General features: G+C 42.6%; 1 protein-coding gene across 2 annotated transcripts in view; it reads right to left on the reverse strand.

Moving 5' to 3' along the window:
• The window catches only part of CEP85L (centrosomal protein 85 like), a 173,974-nt gene extending 154,502 nt beyond the window's left edge, over positions 1 to 19,472 (reverse strand). For both annotated transcript variants that reach the window (XM_030556186.1, XM_030556185.1), the window contains exon 1: positions 19,385 to 19,472. In XM_030556186.1, coding sequence (XP_030412046.1) covers positions 19,385 to 19,448 — 64 coding nt within the window. In that variant the 5' untranslated portion in view covers positions 19,449 to 19,472. The remainder of the gene's footprint in view (positions 1 to 19,384) is intronic.
• Between the last annotated feature and the right edge of the window lie 2,404 nt (positions 19,473 to 21,876).

Consider the following 21,876-nt stretch of genomic DNA (forward strand, 5'->3'; position numbering starts at 1 on the left):
CAGGTACCCTGCCCAGCCTCACCTGAGGCCAGCCAGGAGCACTCACGGGCTGATTATGATGACGGATAGCAGTCATATTGTACCGTCTGCCACCAGGGAGGGGAGAGGAGTGGATACTGCTCTTCACTGCCACAGCATCGCGTCTACTAGCAGCATTCAGTAGACATAGGGTGACACTGGAAAAAAAAAAAAAAGTCAAACGATTTTTTTCCCTTTTCTTTCACGGAGGAGGAGGGAGTACATTGACGAGCTATACCCTGAGCCAACCCGGACAATGTGTTTGACCCTACAGGCATTGGGAGCTCAGCCAAGAATGCAAATACTTTTCGGAGACTGCTGGGGACTGTGGGATAGCTGGAGTCCTCAGTACTCCTTCCCTCCCTCCATGAGCATCCATTTGATTCTTTGGCTTTCCGTTACACTTGTCACACAGCACTGTGCTGTGGACTCTATCATGGCCTGGAGATTTTTTTCAAATGTTTTGGCATTTCATCCTCTGTAACGGAGCTCTGATAGAACAGATTCGTCTCCCCATACAGCGATCAGATCCAGTATCTCCCATACGGTCCATGCTGGAGCTCTTTTTGGATTTGGGACTGCATGGCCACTCGTGCTGATCAGAGCTCCACGCTGGGCAAACAGGAAATTAAATTCAAAAGTTCGTGGGGTTCTTCCCGTTTACCTGGCCAGTGCATCCGAGTTCGGATTGCTGTCCAGAGCGGTCACAATGGTGCACTGTGGGATACCGCCCAGAGGCCAATACCGTCCATTTGCAGCCACACTAACCCTAATCCGATATGGTAATACCGATTTTAGCGCTACTCCTCTTGTTGGGGAGTACAGAAACCGATTTGAAGAGCCCTTTATATCGATATAAAGGGCCTTGTAGTGTGGACGGGTATAGCGTTAAATCAGTTTAACGCTGCTAAAATCGGTTTAAACGTGTAGTGTAGACCAGGCCAAAGATATAGCTCCTTCCTTCATTCTTTCAGCAATAGCGACAAATAATCTCAGAGACTTTGTAAAGAGTCTTGTCGGGCACAAACAGAAGGCCAAGGTACATCCAGAGAATTAAGCTTGATTTCTTTAGTGCTAAGGTGAGGTCTTGAGCAGAACACTGAGAAGCGAACAGTCTGGTTAAGGTGAAATTCAGAAGACACCTTGGGGATTAATTCGGGATGCAGTCTCAAAGAGACTTTGTCTCTATGAAAGCCTGCGCCTAGTGGGTTTGCCCCAACCTGCCTACCCTCCTAATGAAGGTCATAACCTAAAGGAAGGCCACCTTCCGAGAGAGGTGTAGATGAGAACAGGAAGCCAATAGCCTCATGAGTGCAGAGGGACAAGGTTCAGATATGGATCAATTTAGAAACTGGAGGGTATCTCCTTCTGATGTCCTTCCAGAGCTTCATAGTCATGGGATGGGTAAAGACTGAGCAGCCCTCAACAGAGAGATGGAACGCATCAATAGCTGCCCAGTGTATCTTACAGAACTGATTGAAGACTTTGGGTCTGTCTGAAAGAAGATATTCCAGGATGAACGGGATTTCCCAAGGTCTCAAGAGATAAGCAGTGCTGCTGAAACCAGGAGAACTTCTTGCATTTGGCTGTATAGCATTTCCATGTAGAGGGTTTTCTGCTGCTGTTAAGAAAAGACTGAATGTCCTGGGAGCAGGTTCTTTCTATGCTCGTCGTCTATCCAAAAATACACTATGCAGTATAATTTGTTACAAATCTTTCTATAGAGAAGCAGAAAGAGAAACCATATAAAATTAAGCTTGGATGGATGATGCAGCTGGTTTGTAGCATAAGTGATCAAATTGGGATGGCAGTGTGAGATTAGCTAAATATCTTAACTACTCATTTTCAGCTTTACTGATGTTTCAGGTTCTAGAAACTATTTGTATGTGGATTTTTGTTTTAGAAAAGATTGCTGCTTCTTTGGTTCTTGCACAACGAGGTAGTGGAATCAGCATTCAAACAACTTTTCTTTAAGTAAGATTCGTTTGGGAATGTCCACTTTTTCACCATAACATTTATGTTACATGTACAGAGTTGCTGTTTCCAGTTTTTGCTGACATTATCATCAATACCATCAAGCGGCCAATACTGCACTAAAACTGGCCTGTGCAGTTTAAAACATTCGTAATAGCAGAGCTCCCAACATGCACAGTTTGAGGACTGAAGGTTAAGAACTCCACTTCAAATAAGGCAAGGAGGAAATAAGCACATCTTCAGAAAGGTACTGGCAGGTATTTCCTATCCTACAGGTCTTAGATGGTCAGCAACCATGGAGAAGCCTCTCCTACATATATTTATAGTCTGCAAGTTGTGAGCTCCCCTCCTACATGTCTTTTAAGGTGACAGGATTTCAGCAGAGAAGTTCTTATCTTGTTCCTAAGGAGGTGTGCAGAAGTAGAGCTCATTCAACAAGAGCAGTCATATAAATTAACAGATTACATGTGCAAGTTAAGAAAATATACAAAAAGAAAAACAATAAGACTTGTGCCCTTCTACGTATACTTCAGAACAGGTGTGCATAACTTTTCAGGTGTGAGAAATGTCTATAAAAACACCGTTCATAGATAAAACAGATTAATATTATTCTAAAGCCAAAAAAGGTTAGCAAGTCAGTAAAACAGTGTTCCAAGCAACTTGCAATTTGCCTCAAAACTGATAAGATAGTTTATTCCTCTCAAATTAAAGGGGGTTGAAAATTATTAGGGAAGCACTACTTCACTTCCAACTACAGAAACAGTACATTTCTGCACAACACTAAATCCCAATTTGGTGAAGAAGCAATGGCAGATCCATATAGTATATTAATGCAACTTTATAAACAATCCATTGCAGGATTCCAGTGGGATCCCAGACCGTAAGAGAAAAGCTCTTGTGGTTTACTATGGCACCAGAAACCCTATATTCTGTTAATTGTTTCCTTATAACTCACTGGCAGATATCTATTTTGATTTATAGACCTGGTCAAATTCACAATGCAATGAGTGGCAAAACTTCCATTAACTTCAGCACAATCAGGAGCAAAATGTCTTACACATAGCAAAATATGACCTTGTAAAACAACAAAAAGGATAGATGTATTAGCTATAATAGAATCAAACCCTACAGGTTAATAAGAGTCCTCAATTCCTACAGATCTCAACTGAATTTGAAGGTGCTGATCATATTGCAGGATAAAGAAATTTGGTAATAAAGCTTCTTCATGCAAGGACTGTGTCTTTTAATGTGTTTGTACAGCACCAATCACAGAGAGTGCACATGTACCGATATGTAACTGCTGTAGAAATCAGAGCAGTGAAATAGGCTATTACTTCAATTAGTGGAAACTGACTTTTATGACTTTGAAACCAGGTCTCTCATATTCACAAGAAAGACAATTGATTTACACCATCCCATACACATTCTATAATAGCTTTAAAAGGAACGAACATACGATTTTTCTTCTGAGAAACCTCATCTCTAAACAGAAGTATATACAAAATAGAGAGGAGTGGAGGGACATTCTGTCGACAGTTTTAATAAGATTCCTTTGGCCAAATCATGCCACCTCCCTTATGCTATACATTGAGAGGTCCTCTATGCACAAAATTTCGCCTCGCCCATGCAGCAGGGTAGACTTGGAGGCCTCTGCAACACTATTCCTTCCTTGGACAGTCCAGGGTCCACTTCAGGGGGTAGGAGATGTACTTGAAGCCACCATCATCCCTACCCACTCCGCAGAAGCTAGCACAGCTCTAGGCTTTAATAACCTTTCCAAGCATGTCCCTGATGGCCACCATAGACAAGGAGGAGCCCACAGTCATTCAGCTCCTAAAAGAGAAAACTGGGGGAAGGAAGAGCCTGCTAGGATCTGAAGTTGCTGCGGAAGTACAGGATCTACATGCAGATGGCTCTGACCTACCCCGGATCTCTGGTCATACTTCAGGTTAGGGAGCGACTTCTCATCTCACTGCCCGCAACAGGGAGATGTGGGAAAAACTTTGCAAAGAGTCTGTGAAATCTCTGCAAAGTCCCTTCCTGAAGCTTTGTGTGTGGAAGGGAAAATTTAGTCCCTCTTTTTTACTGCATTTGCTGTCTTGTTTTTCTTTACAGTTTTTGTTCCCCCCTTTTATGATTCTCTCCCCCTCTTTCTCTTTCTCTTTCTCTCTCTCTCACACACACACACACACGATTGATCTTTACACCATTAGCAGCAGACAAGCATTATAGATTTATATATGAAGAGCTAAACAGAATTCTTCTACATTAAGTCACCATCAGGTAAGAGGGAAATTGACTAAAAATCATATGGATTACTTAGATTACCTCTGTGGTTAGCTTCATTAATAAAGCACTACTGAGCCACAGTGTTACTTCAGCTGCTGTAGTCTGTCTGCTTTCAAAGGTTTTTCTATGCTTATGATGGATAAATGATCAGGAAGCATGAGAACTGTGGTTTATGCATGTCAGGTGACCACCAATACATGGCAAAGTCCCTATGTTCATGCACTCTGGAAAATGCATTAGGGCAGGCTTCAAGCAATAAACATTCAGCAATGGTAACTGCATTTTTATTTCAACACATTTATTTTATTTAACAAGGCTTCCACAGTTCTTCAGTTAGGATTTTGGTTTTTTTAATCTCCTTCCTCTGAAAGATCAGGGATGGCCATAGCTGGACATGGGACACTGGAAGAGAAAGGCCAGGTTCATGAGGTGCTACTGAACAGTTTCTCTGTCAGTGCTTGGCTGACTGGTTCTTGTTCACATGCTCATGGTTTAATGGATCATCATATGTGGGGCTGTGAAGGAATTTTCCCCAGGTCAGATTGGCACTGTCCTTAGCAGGTTTTTGCCTTCCTCTGCAGCTTGTGGGTACGAGTCACTTGCCAGGATTATCTGGTCTCTCTCACTTAATCATTTACCTGCTATTGCAGGGACCTCAGGCACTGCTGAATCTCAGTCCCTCCTATTCTCTGTCTGCGGTACACAACAGAATAGTCTAGTCTCCTGCGAGCTAAAATATTGGGGTCTAATTTTGGTTGTTTGGTTTTATGTGCAGGTGCTAGTGGCCTGTACTATAATGTAGATCAACTAGATGATCTGGTGATCCCTTCTTGGTTTATACTCTAAAACAGGGGAGGGCAAAATTTGTGGCCCAAGGTTCACATCTGGGTGGAGAACTTGCATACAGGGCCATGAATGTGGAGCTGGGGCAGGGGTGTGGGAGAGAGTGTGGAGTGTTGGAGGGGATGTGGTGTGCAGGAAGGGACTGAGGGCAAGGGGTTGGGGCGTGGGAGGGGTGCGGCAGGGGGCTGGGGTGCAGCAGGGGGCTCAGGGCAGGGGATTGGGGTGCAGAAGTGATTCACAGTGTGGGGCGCCACTTACCTTGAGCGGCTCCGGGGTGGCAGCAGCGTGCAGCGGGGCTAAGGCAGGCTCCCTGCCTGCCCTGGCCCTGCGCCGCTCCTGGAACTGACTGGCACCATGTCCCTGCAGCCCCTGTGGGGGGTGGGAGGGTGCCAAAGGGCTCCACGCTGCCCTTGCCTGCAGGTACCTCCCCCGAAACTCCCATTGGCCATGGTTCCCCGTTCCCAGCCAATGGGAGATGCGGGGGGCAGTGTCTGCAGGCAACGGCAGTGCGTGGAGCCTTCTGCCACCCCCTCCCCCCAGGAGCACAGGGACGTGGTGCCGCCGCTTCCAGGAGTGGCAATCCAAGGGCCAGATCCAAAACCCTGATGGGCCAGACCCGGCCCGCAGGCCATATTTTGCCCACCCCTGCTCTAAAAGATAAATAAGAAGGAGAAAAAATGGATAAATAGTAAATCAGAGGAAGGGAAAGAAAAACCAGAAAGACAGAGGAGTGGGAAAGGGAAGACTATTGAGACAAGAGAGGATAATTTTTATTTATTTTAGCATGGAGCTTACAGAGTTGTAGATAGAGGAAAGACAGCTCTCTTTATAAACCCTTTTTACAACTGGAAGAACTTTGTAGGGAAACTAGCAATTTTACCCACGCAGACTGATAACATGCTGCCCTCTGTATGAAAAAGGCCCGCATCTGAGTTACATAAGATACATCGGTAAAATAAACAAACATTCACACATTAACGTATTCTACTTCCCAGTTTTCTGATCATGTAATAGGCGACCCTCCCATAATGCAAGCAAGTGAATAGAGAGAAGAATGATGTGAGAAGGGAGGGAAGAATGACAAGGTAGAGGAGAGTGAGAAACCCAGAAGAGTGAGGAATCCAGGAGAATGGAGGGTGAAAGAGCATGAAGTCTCATCTAACTGAACTCCCTGACTTGCAGCTCGAAATCACAACTCAACTAGAACAGTATTTTAGACTAATTACATTTAATATTATAACCCAGAGTTACTATAAATTCATGTAATTTCTTCTGTATTTGGCGACAGGAATAATCTACATAAAAACTTAACCCTCGTGTTACGTTGTCTCAAACTCTTTAATGCAATTACGTCGTATTGCATACAGATGGCTACAGGTACAGTATTCTTTACATATCCCCAGAGGCTATTTCCAAATGTATAACTCTCTTTGTTATAACACGGAACATCTAATTATGAACTCTCACAAATTATGAAGATTTTAAGCTATTAGTATTTCCAGAGAAGAGAAAAACCCTTCCGGGAGAAGAAGGGAGGAGTAATACAAAATACAACAGTGTAATCTTAAAATAGCATCCAAGACAGAGTCATCATTTATATGGCTCTGTAAATGTATAAGTCACTGTACAATACTAGGTCACTGACAAGTTTTCAAGTCCTTTTTGGCAGAGATTAGATCAATCTAAAGGCACAAGCACAGACAAACAGAACAAAGACGACAGGCAAAGATTATATGAAGACATTTGATTCAAATTTGTGAGATGTCACATTCTAGCTTACAACCAAGTTTGTTTTTTTTCCAATCTATTCACACACACACACACACACACTTGAAATAAGGTGCAATATTTTAAAATTTTATTTACTTATTAGTTTCTCCACTGAGGGTTAATCACCACTGAAACAGCTTACTAAGGCAGCGGTAGATTTACCTTATATGGAAATTTTTAAAATCAAGACAAGATGCTCTTCAAAAAAGATGTGCTTTACTGCAAACAGGAATTAATGAAGGGAAGTCCTACAGCCAGTGTTACGCAGAATGACAGACCAGATAATCACAGTGTCCCTTCTGGCCTTATAATCTATGAATATATACACCAAACACACACACACACACACCCCTATAAAGATTTACTATCAACCTAGCAATCACAGGTAAAATCCTGGCCCCACTGAAGTCCATGAGAATTTTGCCATTTACTTTAGTAGAGCCAAGATTTTACCTCACTTGCTAATAATATTTATGAGTTCCTTTCTTTCTTCCAGATACAGCCTATTAGCACACAGCAAAATTCAGAAACGTAGACTACAGATGTTTTTTATTTTACATTTGGCACAAAAGACTCCATAAATTACCTCATGCCTGCTATGCTGGCTCGCTTCCTTGTCTTCATATTCAATGTACTCTTTACCCCCCTGTTCCACTTTTGCTCTCAATTCAATCTGATTACTGCAGACAGGGAGTCGCCCTTTTAAATTCAGGGAGCCTATCAATTAAAAGTTGCTTTACCTCTCTTTTGACAGCATTAATAATAAAATCTTTTATAGATTTGGTTTTACACTGTATTTGTGTACATTTCCTACACTGGGCCCTCTGGGTATGCAGCCAATTGCTGAAGTCGAACAAGACATATTGTACATGAACAGCTGAATCCCTTCCCCAGCATCAGAAGACCACTTAGACCCCCAAGTCAGTGTCCAAATTTAGCCCTTTCCCAGGGATTGGCTTTGTTGATAACTCAAAGACAGCACCACAACATAAACCTGTGCCGAAGTGTCTTCTCGTAGCCTGGCCATTCCTAGGGTTTCCCCTCCAGAGCCTCCTCTGTCCTAGCACCCTAATTCCTTCTCTTTAAAGAGCCAATCCCACCTCCCTATATACAGGGTGGAGCTAATCATCATGTTTACTACAAGTCAGTCAACAAAACTTCAGTAGTTTTATAGAAGGTTCTCACACTTGCTAACAGAGCGAATCACAGAAGAACTCTTGCTACCCTGGTGCACTGGATTTGGGGAAATGAGAATAAAGACACCCCTCTTCTTCATTATAAGCAAAGGTATATAAATAACCTTGACTGTAAAGAACAGCCATGTAAAAAAATGGGATGTAGGGAGGTGTATTACAATTGGTCAATAACTTTCAAAAATCTGGTATTTCTATTGAAACATGAAAGAATTTCCACATTTTTCAACTAGTGGCGATATGCACTATACACAAAGAGGGATCCACTTAAAGATCTACCACAGCCAATGTCTAAAAGTCTCAGGACCATGGCTGTTCAAGAGGAAGGTCCAGTACCTCTCATCATAGATAGGATCTAAAAGTGGGAGTCAACACTTCCATATCTGAGTGCAAGGGACAAAATCCTGGCTCCATTCAAGTCACTTGGAGCTTTGAGATTGACTTGAATGGGGCCAGGATTTCACCCTATAATTTTAACAAAGCACCAATTTTCTTTACACTTGCTATGTACATTTGGAATGAAATCCTTTCCTCAGCACTTAGCCAAAGTGAGAAAGCCACTAGGGAATTTCAAAGGGGAGAAAAGAGACATGCATGAAGAAATGCTCCCAACCTAGAGTAGGAACAGAATTATTTCAGGACTCCCACTCCAACCCAATAACTGAAGTATTCTCTGTGGGCGAGTCCTGACAGGCAATAAAAGAGTTTATTTTTTTATCTCATTAGCTTACCAGGATTGAACAGCCCTGTTAAGACATAGGGGAAAACTAGGCTACAACACAGCCAGCTAACAGCTCCAAAACACATTAGCAGCACCTTCCCTGGGCATTCCAATTGTGTTCAGCGAAGATGATTTAAACACACACACTTTCTGTTTGTCATGACCGGACCTGGGACTCAACAGCTCCACTCCAATCTACTGCATACCAGCATCCTGGAAGCTCCCATGGAGCCGGAATAAACATTCAGTTTTCCTTTGAATAACAGCGTCAAAGGGCTTGCTTACTTTTGATGGCAAATATTCCCCTTAGCCCCACCTGACTCCACCCAGGGTACTCTCCAGGCTACCAACAGCTACTTCTGTTCCTCTTCCTTCTCAACTGTTTAATGGTTTTATATACAGTAAAATCTTCTATATGATTTAATGATGATTCTTCTGATACAACGACCATACCAAGCCCTTGTTCTATTTACATCAAAAAGGAGCTGTGCATGAAGATACAGAACATCATGAATATAAGTGTTAGCCCCATTTTCCATATCACTTTTGCTAGAAAATATTGTTTTTTTAAATAAAGGGGTAAATCTAACCACCTTGTGCGAGGTCATCCCTTTGGGCTTCTACCCACAGATGCTTTCATCCTTTGATTAATATGAGTCATAGAATTCTGTATAAAGTTAAGTCTCTTTTGCATTAATTCTCAACTATAAAACAAGTCTCCTAAGGATCAGGATTGTTCATACATATGGATAACTTTGTTGCAGAGCAGGAATCCAAGAAGAGCTGCCATTTTTAAAGAAAACCAATCTTGAAAAGCTGCCCAATTTGCCCAGAAACATATTTGAAAAAAAGCTGCAGCTTCCAACACCATCTGGACATGCCATATCGCAAAAAGAGTAAACCAGACACCAAAAACTGGATAACTTATGATAAAAATCTCAGACAAGGTTTCTGAGTGACTCAGGAATGATTCTTGCTTGGATACTGCATGTTAAGACTCTCTAATGAATTAAAAGCTGAAAATTATGTTTGTCCCAATAAGCAAAAAGGATTTTTGTTACATAGATTATATCTATGTATATTATATATAAGAACTGTTAAAGGCATTGAACAAAATGCTTCTTTATAAGCCTATCCACAAGCTTCTATGCCTTATAAAATAATTTGGATTTGGAAATTTCATGGCCTCTGTCACTAAATGTGCAGAAGGAGAGCATGTGCTCAGCCACTCCATGACTGGCTAGTTTTCAGAGATACACACGGTTTTGGGAATTACACGGACAGCTGCAGAAGAGAAAGTGATTAACACCACCAGCCACTCTTCTTTCTCTAGTAACTTCCCAGCTCTCTACTACCTGCTGTACAGCCCCTTAGAAAATCCTTCTCTTGACCATGACACTAGTGCACTCAGTCTTTAGCCTGCCTTTTCTCAGCTAAGGGTTTGTAAAAGCAGTCTTCCCTTATCACTTTAACCCCCATTCATACAATCAGGGCTTTGGAGTGGAGCCCGGAACTGGAGAGTGGAGGAGCTCCAGAGCAGCGGAGCTGCAGGTTTTTGCCTGGAACTGGAGGGGAGCAGGAGCACAGCTCCAAAGCCCTGCATATAATACTATTCTGGACGAATTCAAATCTGCCAGTGCCATTGAAGCTGTCCTACTCCCTGGAGTTAACATCACGATCCTTCTTCCTACTGCTCCTCTCTCCTTATTCTCCTTGTCCTCCATGTGGGAGTCTGCAGCTGAATATCTACTTCCTGAAGTCACCAGATGGACTGTAGTGGTGAACCAAATCGGTGCGAAGAGGCTATTGGAAAGACTCATGTAGTTTTAAGATTTGATTCATCCTCTCTCTGGCTGCAGGAGTTTTTGCACCAGGTGAAACCTGAGGGACTAATGCACCTCAACGAGGGAAATTCTTCCCAGGGGAGGACAGGTAGCATATGCACTATTGCCCTTTCTACACTTTCCACATACTTGCCACATGGCAGCAGAGATCAAAGGGGAATGACATCAGGAAGAGGCCATCACCTCCCAGGTCATGCCTCTGGGGGCTACTCAATCGACAAATGCTGGAAAATCAGTAGGATGCTGAATATTCTGGCAGCAGAACCAGCTGACACACAACAAGCTATTTTGGAGAATGCTAACTTGGATCCCAAATCCTTAGATCCTTCTACCTAAACTTCCACAGGCAGCTCTGCAGGGAAATTAATTGTCAGGTGCAGCAGAGCAAATGGCCAGGACCCATACAAGGTTGGTCACAGCTCTAAGTATATTTGCATGAATTCTTCAACCCCTACTTCTGAGCCTCTATAGGTTCCAATGACTGAGTGGCTGAGCAAATGCTTTGTAGCTCTGCCTGTGCCAGTCTAACCATCCTCAAATTAGCCAGGCCAGCAAAAATCTCCCCCACAGGAAAGTAAGAGACCTCTACACCCCTCTACATTAGGTTCTGCAAATTTTCTAATAACTTATCAGAGGTTCTCAAACTGTGGTCCGTGGATGACTCCATTCAGGTGACCCACACTAAGTTCCCGCTAAAGTGCGCGCCTGGATGGCCGCACACGAGAAAATGAAGGGTCATCTACCTAATTAGTTGAGCTGCGCAGGCATGGCTCCACTAATTAGGTGCCTGGACCCTGGAGAAGACGCACATGTAAGGTGAGATGGTGGCCTTGGGGAGAATAGCGAGTAGGTGGAAGGGGACAGTGGGGGGAGAAGAAGAGGCAGAGGGGAATTTAGGACATGCAGGGCTATGGCGGCCAGAGAAAAAGAGGCAACTTTCTCCAGCTCCAGGGCTGCAGTTGCTGGGAAGAGATGGCCCTCTTTCCTAGCTTCAGCTCCGTGGTTGCTGTGGCAGGGGAGATTCTCCAGCTGGGGCTGGGAAGGAGGGGGTCTCGCCCTCTCTCCCTCCCACAACATGTGTAAGAGTTTTAGTGTAAACTTTCAGTTCACAGCACAGTTGTGTGTCACTGAACACTTTACAACAAAGGGCAGAGTGCAAAGAAATTCTTCTTAACTGCAGCTGTACAAAGTAGGCCACCCTAAGAATTAACAAGTGGTTTTAACTCCTCCACTGTTAAGCCTCAAGCAGGTTGCAAGGCAGAGGCAGGCTTCTAAAGAATGTGGAAGGCAGAACAGTTGATACTGGAGACAAGTGTAGAACTATTCCTCTTCTTATAATAACCTATCCACAACATGCATACTCTGCTCCCAACAATGGCAGCACAATCATTTGTTCCTACAATGTCAAGTCCTTCCAGAACCATTAGATTTACAAATCTTTTTCACTTGTGCTTTCTATCAAGATAGGGGTCTGCCAGACATAGTGATAACCTAAGCTTTATCCATACTATTGAAAAAAAAGAGTGGACTTTTAACACACTAGCTTACTCACGTTAAATGTTAATATCCCAATACAGACAAGGTAAGTGCAGCTTTAACATGTACTAGCTGACTGAGGTAAATCTTAAGGTATCAGTAAGGGTTTGCTTTCACCGGCTAACAGCTGTCAAAACTACAGCTTGCCTAGTCTATTCCATGATTTTAACACATTAGTAGTCAACATGAGTTAATAAACACCTGTTTAAACACATACATACAGATTTTTCTTACTGTAGACATATCCGCCCAGGGCAAACCATTAATATAAAGTTCTGATTTGTATAGTGAGATAACTTCACTGTATTACAATTTAATCCAATGCTTCTGAGCAGAATATTTTAAAGAGTCATTTTAGATAGGTATTTTGTAAAAATATATAGGGTTACAAAAAAATGTAGCCCATTGTCAGATCAGGAGTTCTGAGTGTGAGTATACAACTGAAAAGATAGCAGCCTTCCTTAAACACCACTGAGTAACAATATTATTGCTCTTATACTTTTGCATTTTGTAGACCCATCAATTCTTCGCACTCAATCTCTTAAGACATTAGTGTTTTGTAGTACGAATTCCCTTGAATATATACAGCTTTAAAGTTAATGTTTTGAAAAGCTATAGCTTTGAGGAGAGATGTAAGGAGTTAACAGTAACTACCATTCCAACAAGGAATCTCAGTTTACTTCATTATTACTGAGGGAGAGTAAAGTGATCGCCTCAATGTCCATTCCCATAATTGTCATACTGAGTTTGTGAACGCCGATAATCACTCATTCTGTACTATAGCAACCTGATTTGTGTGTGTCTGGCATAAATATGTATATGATGCCCACTCTATAGGGTGACATTAACTCACCATTTATTGCCCAGCACGCAAAGATAAGCCCGCCTCCTTGCAGGCTTAGAGGACCATCACATCCTCAGTAGCTGAACCTGAATTACTGATGAGCAAAACTTGTTACAGAAATGAAATTACTGAATCTTTTCCCCCAACCCAGCCCCCCCCGAACCCCCAAAAGAACTATGTTTTCCCAAGTACTTCTCTCTTTTCGGTACAAACTAAGCACCTAAGTTTCATTAATGCCACTAGGCAGTTGTGTTCAGAAAGTTAACACCAGGAAAGCTCACAATGAGTTGCAACCTTATCACAATTTTAATTATGACATCACTAAGTAGGCTGTCTAACTCTTACGCATACTAGCTTATATATATGGTTTAAGTAAGAGAAACTTCAGGGATTTGTGGATATGAACTAATCACATTCCTAATGTATTACAAGTCACAAGACTTAGGAAGTTGTTTCTATATAATGTTAATCACACCCTTAGGAGCTTCCTTATTTCAAGTTTGTTGAGCAGGTGGCCAAACCTTCCTCAGACACGCAGACCCATGGCCGCAATAGTCCAGTTTTGGTTACTGAACTACAGTATGAACATAGATGGTCCCATTTATTTAAGGTAAACATATTACAAATAAATCATTAGGCAGTTGTCTAAATTCCTACAATCATTTATATCATACTGAACACACACAGTCTGAGTGAATGATTGTTTGTCTGGTGGATACTGTTGATGCAGATGAACATTTTCACAGCCTGAAGTGTGTCATTAATTGCCTATGCAATTCAAGCAATAGTCCAGACGACTGGGCTTGGGGCTGGGAGTCAGTTTCAGAACTCCCTGTGTGGTCTTCAGCAAGTTATAAACTCTTGCATCTCAGTTTATGCCTCTGTAAAATAAAGAGAAATTACTTATCTAACTCAGGAGGTTTTTATGAGCAATAATGTTTGCAAAGAGGTCTGAAAGTGACCTATTCACATTCTAAAAATTATTATTAGATTTTCAAACAATAGACACGTGTTAACAGAGCTTAGACTGACTTTAGCTTGGCAGCAGTATTTGCCATGGTGTAAATGTTTACCATTTAATCCTTGGCTATAAAGAGGCACATAGGTTTGTTTACAGATTTGTGCACAAGTTAATGCCTACTTTCACTGCAGAATGCAAAATTCCCTTAAACCGCAGAATGAAAACAATTTGGAAACAAAACATGATGTGAGTAAAGACTTCAAAGACAGCTAGACTTTCAACATTTTCCAAAGAATTCTGGGTATTTGTGTTGTGTATCACTGCAGTTTACCTATAAAGACAATTACTTTACTGGTTTTGGAAAATAAATATGAAAGAAAACAGAATAAATGTTATCTATGCTATACCTGAACATTTAATACACACAGGGCCAAATTACTCCTTGGTGTACACTCCAGGAACTGATCTTGCCAATTGTGTTTTAAGAAAATTAAAATGAATTTATATATCTTTCACAGAAAAAAAAATCTCATGATCCAGTTATATAACTAGTGATAGTGTTCCACACTCTGTATCTAATTTTTTTAAGTAGACCATGAGATTTTTCATGAAAAATGGGGATGGTATTAGCCATCAACGTACTTTACTGAAAAAAGAATTTTTCCACGGATGTAGAATATGCTTCTAACAAAATATTATGTTTTCCTGGATAAACTATTCTGATCAATTTAATGTGAAAACCTACTGTGTGTGTCAACCAATCAAAATGCAATAACAGCTGGTCAATAATGTTGCAGTCTTCAACTCTACTGCACCAATATGCAACAGACAAAAAGATATAAAAATCTATACCGATCACTTGGTCCAAGAGAGATATGTAACTGGGGGGGGAGGGGGCACATTGTTATAAGACAAGAATCTCCAGCTTTGAAAATAATGCCTTAACTTTCGTTCGCCAGTAAGAGACCATTATCTTATGACACCATACCGTTTCAACAGTCTCAGTTTTATTCCTTGTACCAACACAAACAGTATCAGATCTGCTAACAGCAAAGTACATTGGCATTCATCATCAATGTTGAATCAGAATGGCTGTGCACCTCTAACTACACTCCTTTCATTTGCTACCCTGTACTATTTATGGACACCCTTAACTGCAGCAGTTTCTTCAGTCTGTGTTGGAAATATTTTTTTCAGAGATCAGAACTCAAAGGTTGCACTTGACCTTTATCTTCTCTTCGTTTTCTAACTAACCATGCATGTCATTCTGTGTTGTGCCAAGCTATACATTTGCTTTTAAAAACTGCATTTCATACAATAGAAGAGAGCCAAAGTCCCTTTTTATTCAACTCAGATTATTCCAAAAGCACAACACTGGGGGGGGGGGGGAAGAGGAGGATGGAAATCAGACAGTGAAGTAATTTATAGAATATTGCAGACACAGTTGCGATAAAGATTATCGGAACTGAGATTTGCTGAACAAACGTAAGTAAACCCTTCATCTATTCATGAACTAAGGGATACTGGACGGTTGATTCAAACACAGAAACAGAACATTGTTTAGCCTAATCCAAATGACTTCCCAGTGCAGACACAATGGGTATGTCTACAATGCAATGTAAGCATAGGGTGAATAGAACTCAAGTTAGCAGACCCTGGGTTTGCTAACCTAGGGCTTGAACATTTTACACTCATTTGTAACCCCGGGTTAGGAATTGCTGAACTCTGGGTCTCCAACCTGGGGCTCCAGCATCTACACTGCATTATGAATCCCCGAGTCCAACCAACCATATTCCAGATTTCCTAGCTGCCTCCCAAAATGAGGCTGCTCTAGCCCTTGGTTCGTGATGCAGCGTGGGAAAACTTGACTGTTCAGTGGACAATGAAATTTTTCTTCTTTTGTATGGCTTGGGTAGGTAGCCATGACTACAAATGTCTATCTAAGTCTGATAGCCAGGCACATTGCCACAGCAGTGAACTGGTAAATGTCCTTCAGGCCCTCGGCAAACAAATGAAGGGGAGACTCAGATATGATGTGCTCCATCATTTGTGCCTGGTGACCACAGTCACATACAGGTGTTTGCCTCATTTTCCATTTAAAGAGGATTTGTCCACATCTCCCATGAGATGTCCTGATGCAATTCAAGCTGCACCAGTCTTTCTGACATAAATGAAAATCTGGTGGTACCTCAACAGGATCAACAACAAGCTGTTTGTTTTGAGCAGTTACAATGCTCCATGTGACCCTCCATTGAGTCTCAGCATCGAAGGTGGGTGTAAGGGTCTTGATACAGTTCCATAGAGGTTTGCGGGATTTTAATCTCGTCTTTGGCAGGTTCTGCAGGTCATTGTGCAGTGGGATCCTCACGCTTGCATTAAGAAAGCAAAATGTCTGAACAGCTTTTCTAATCTGTGGAGGCTAGTTGTGAGATAGGACTGGGAGCCAGCCAACTGGAGCCAATTTGAGCATCACTGACACTATGTGCATACTATTATTGAGTTGAGTGCAAAGGAGCTCAGTGTGACTGCTGAGAGACCACACTGGCGCACAATATTCAGCTGCAGAATATATCGACCTCCCAGTGAAGGTAGTACGGTAGTAACGATTATACGTTATACCTCAAACCGCCCTTTTCAGGACCAAAAAAGAACAGTTGGCCAGTCCTCCAAGTATATCAATTTAATGTAGAAGGGATGTCCTGGGAAAAAGGACAATGAAATCCAGCCTGTGAGATAGTGGAATACTTTTGGCAGACTCTCAAAGCACGAGTCCCTATTGCAAAGCAGTAGGGTTTGAACCCTGGATCACAGCTTCATTCAGGCTCAGAACCTTCACCCTCGGGGGATCCTGAGACTGAGCCCTGGGTTAGCACGATTTGGGTATAGACAGAAGGGGGGAGTTAAGTCTGAGCCCGAATTTGAATTCTGGGATTAGACTGCAGTGTTCACATAGCCAGTAAGGGCCTGATTCAAAGCCCACTGAAGTGAATGGAAAAAGACTCCCATTAACAGGAATAGGTTTTGTATCTGGCCCTAAGTTTAGTGATCATAACAACTGATATTATACACTGCCCAAGTTCAGTTATTTGTACCACTGGATTTCAAATAATTATGGCCATCTTCTCAAGGCTGCCAAGTTCCTGCAGTTCCAAAGGAATCCACAGGTACTCAGCCCTTCCAAAATTTAGGCCCCGGGCTGTTTTCTCTTTTAATTTTATGTAGAATATGACAACTTTTTATATCAAAAGAATAGAAAACTAGACAAAATAACTAAGCCTTATAATTAATCTTTTATAACTATGTTATACATAGTTTTAAAAGATTAATAATTCTTGCTACCAGTAAAAAATAACAGCATCTTATTTCATATTACTGTGAGCACACATTGGACTATTTGTGAAGGTTCAGGCAGCTGCTAGAAATATCTTATATTTTCAAGCAAAAACATGTCAGCTCAAAAGCAAACAATATTGCCATTTAACCATGCCAACTATTTATATACCATTTAAGAAAGAGACAGATGTTTCGCAACAATGCAGCAATTCCTAAATTAAACTATATATCTCATTTTCAAAACTAACACAGTAGGCTGATTTCAATGAAATTACTTGCAAATTACACCAATGTAGAAGAAAGCAGAATTTATCCCTCTGACACTTTGACAATGATGTATTAATCTAGACTAGGGAGCAAAATCATGAGGATTTTACTTGAAAAGGAACTGTATGATTTTGCTCCCCCTTCTAGAAAACTGTCTAAAGCGCTCTGCAGTCAGTCCATTTATTTTATTTGCCCGTAGATAGAGGGCCCAATCCTGAAAGCCCTTGCTCCCATGAGTTGTACTATTCATGAGATCGATATACTACAAAATCATCTCTAAAAATTCAATTCTAAATATTAATCAGCCTGAAAAAGTCTTGCCAATTGCAGAAACTCAGAATTCAAATGCAGGCCAGAAACAGTTATGAAAGTGACATTAAAATTAAAGGTCTGAAACAAGGTTAAAAAAAATGGCTAAAATGTTGGTTGTAGTCCAAATTTGAAACAAGAACCATGCATACAGGCAACGATGTCTATGGTTTAGGTCCTTCATCCTCTAGGGTGAATGAAGGAAAAGCAGATTATTTAGATAAGATCAGCTTTTGTCATCACCTCTATGTTCCAGCTAACTAAATAGAAAATGACACAAAAAAAGGAGTATTTGAAAACTACATTTGTATAAACTATAACAGTTAGTTCTCCTGCAACCCTGGGCAGTTTATATTTATATCCCTAAATCCAGCTAATTAGAGATATAAAATAACTATCAATGTTGCAAAAGAATGATAGTATTTTCAAGTGCCCGACAGCCATATACATACAGTGTGTTCCCAGCACTGTGACCAAACTGTTCCACATTAATAAAAAAATGGGTACTTAACTGGATACAACACAGTGTCATTTCAGCAATCACCGCAACAAGAATCAAGGGGATCACATAGTGCATTGTTTAATTACCAATAGAGATATACAACACATCTAAACACAATGAGACAGCTTCTTCTCTGGTGTAAATCCACTGATTTCAAGAAAACTGGCCTTCCCTTATTCTCATCCTTTTACAATCTAAAAAACACTTGAAACTGAATTACACCAGGGATGAATTTGGCCAAGATACCATATATCCTGAAAAGTTACACTACCGAAAAAAATAAAAGAGGTATCACTATGTTTCCAGTCACTGTACCAGTGCTGCCTCAATTATACTCACTGACTAAAGATTCATTAACTAGATCTTTTCTTGCCATGTGCAAAAGAAGTACAGATGTGCAATAAGGACTCTTCCGCGAACCCCAAACTTGTCTCTCTCCCTTTTCAGCAAAACTAGTGAAGTATCTGGTGGGAAGAGGGGTTTTTTTTTAGTCGCAGATTTAAAAGCAATTATGATCAGCCCTAAATATAGCCCAGAGCTAATTTCATTTCCTCGGCTCAAATGGCTCCCTTAAATGCCCCTCTACACAAGCAGCCTGTCTGCAAACGTACCACCAGAAATTAGTTGCACTGACCTGCCACCTCCCCAAAACTATTATTCTCCCCTCCACCCCCATCCTTTGCAACTGTTTTTGAAGCACAACCGAACCGATTGGTTGTGGGGCCGGGTCTGCCCCAAAGCCAGCCTTGGGGCATGGAGACCAATCTCCCGGCCATCTGTTTAAGCCGGGAGAGGGGAGAGAAGGAGACGTGCCTGGGGGGTACTGGCTGCTCTCTGCAAACCCGGCGCGGTGCCCAGATGTCACCAGGCAGCGCAGGGTTCCCGCTAGGCAGGGGCCGCCCAGGGTGGAGGAAGGGTCCGGGCGAGAGGGAGGGTGGCAGGCAGGGATGGATGGATGCGCGGCCGAGCGGGCTCCTTACCAGCTCTGTAGCTGCGCAAGCCGCCGCCGTCCCCGAGCTCAGGAAGGATCCTGCTGCCCCACATGGTGCCGGGGCCCCGAGCCCAGCAGCACCGCGAGCTTCCCCGCCTTGCGCCGCGGGGCCCGGCCAGCAGCGGGCGGACGCGGCCGGGCAAGCGGAGCTAAGGCGCCGGCGCCGCGGCCGGGGGGCTACTGGGCTGCTCTCGCCGCGCTGCCTCCCCGCTCCGGCCCGGGGGCAGCCGCGGCCATGGCGCGGGCAGGGGTCGAGCTCTCGCCGCCTTCTCGCGGGGCGCAGCAGCGGGGACAAAACTTGCTGTATGCCGGGGCCGCCTCCTCCTGCGCGGCCGGCAGCGGGGCGGAGCCAGGGGCGGGAGCCCCGCAGATGCTGCTGCTTCTCGGGCGCTGAGCCGCTTGCATAACCCGGCCCAGGGGGAGGGGGCGCAGGCGGAGCAGCCCAGCGGCCGCGGGGAGGGTGGCAGGGGAGGGAGTCCTGTGATTATCGACCGGGGCGGGCAGGGGCTATGCCCCACCCCGCCGTCCCATATACGTATCTGCCTATCTAGATTTCCACCACAGGGTACCCGCTGTAGCCACTCAGCTATGCCTTATCTCCTCTCTGCCCCTTCGCCCCTGTCCAGTCCTGCATTTCATATCTACAGCCTGGGAGCCTTCAAACCCCATCTGCGTTTCAGGGAGCGGGTGCCTTTTTATTTTTTACAAGGCCTTAAACTTAATTCACCATACAGGACAAAGAGAACTGGAAAACTCCAGGACTATATATTCCCAGTCCTTTGCACTCCCCAAACATTTCCACTGCCTTCTGCCCCCAAATATCTCATCTATATTCCTCACTTAGTTCATGTAGGATCAGGGAGAATTAAAAGGACAGCCACATGGGTGAAATCTGAATACAGAGGGATCTGAAAACCAATTCTTTCCTGTATCTTCTCAAACAAGTTACCAAGAACCACCTTGCCAGGTGCATGGAGAGAGTAGCAGTATGAACTTGGGATGATATTGGGAGAAGCTGATGACGAATTTGCAGTGTGAAGGTGCACCAATATATCAGACATTCCCAAAGCTGCTTCTTGCCTTTGCCTTAAGCCCCCTTCCACCAACAGCCAATACAGGCAGACTTGTAACCCCTCCAAAAAGTCCACCGTAACTAGCTACTGACCAGCGCAAAGCAGAAGAGCCTACATCCCTCCCTACTATGTAATGTATATAAATAACAATAAATGTACAGAAAAAGGATTTGTGTTATGACGACAGAACCTACCTTGGGTTTACTCCCAAGCTTGCACTAGAAAGACATTTAAATGAAAGAGAGCTACAAGATTATACCTATCTCAGAGAACTGGAAGGGACCCCAAAAGGTCATCTAGTTCAGCCCCCTTCCTCCACTAGCAGGACCAAGTACTGATTTTGCCCCAGATCCCTAAGAGGCCCCTTCAAAGACTGAACTCACAGCTGTGAATTTAGGAGGCCAATGCTCAAACCACTGAGCTATCGCTGAATCCAATCCCAGCCCACTTACAAGAGTTTATGATAATAATACATGATTACCATATACTTTTCAGTTTCAAATACCAGAAGAAAAAAAGATGAAGACCAATAAGAATTGCAACTAATATAGATTTATTTAAAGAACACTAAAAAGGCCCCCACAAGAATCACTAAGTGCCCTAACAATTAATTACTTACAATCACAAATAACAACCATCCAGCAGGAAAAAAATGCAAATAATGCTCTGCCAGAAATAAATCAAAAAATGAAAACAGCCACATCTTCAGAACACAGCTTCTGCTTGCCCCCAAACCCCTGTCAAATGGCTTCACAACTGGCTGGCATATTCATTACATTGTTGTTGGTCTGCAGAAGGTGTTAGAATAACTGTGTCTCAGTGGGCCCTTCTTTAAATGTGCTTCTGGAAAAAATTCAACCTGACCTCCATCAGGAATACACGTCAATAAACAAGGATGCAGAGATAGTGGTTGAGAAAAAGTATTTAGCTAACACCCAGTATACATACTTTATTGGACCCACCATCACAACAGTAGACCACTACAATCCAGACAATAGAAGTGAGGGATTCAGACACTGTGCCCTGTGATGAACACAGTATACATGCCTAGTAGCCTAAACAGAGGGTCAGATGGAACACTACAGTATGTGTTCATTGGAAACATTCAAGCAAGCAACAAACCCTGTGCTCATGTAACTTCTTGCTGATCCAGTGCATTGTGTTTTTTTTTAAATGGTAGCTGATTAACAAATTATTTTATTTTCTTATTTTAACTCATTATGGGGAATCTAATGGTTATAGATTGGACTTTAGCAAAAACATTAATTTATCTATTTGGTGTTTGTAATGCACGTATCACAAAATAGTTTTTAAGCACTGGTTCTAGGTAGAGGCTTCTGGGCAAGCGCACATTGGCTAAAAAACAACAGATAGAATCACAGAAATGTAAGACTGAAAGAGACCTTGG

Source organism: Gopherus evgoodei, chromosome 3 (assembly GCF_007399415.2).
Source record: "Gopherus evgoodei ecotype Sinaloan lineage chromosome 3, rGopEvg1_v1.p, whole genome shotgun sequence".
Classification (NCBI taxonomy): domain Eukaryota; kingdom Metazoa; phylum Chordata; order Testudines; family Testudinidae; genus Gopherus; species Gopherus evgoodei.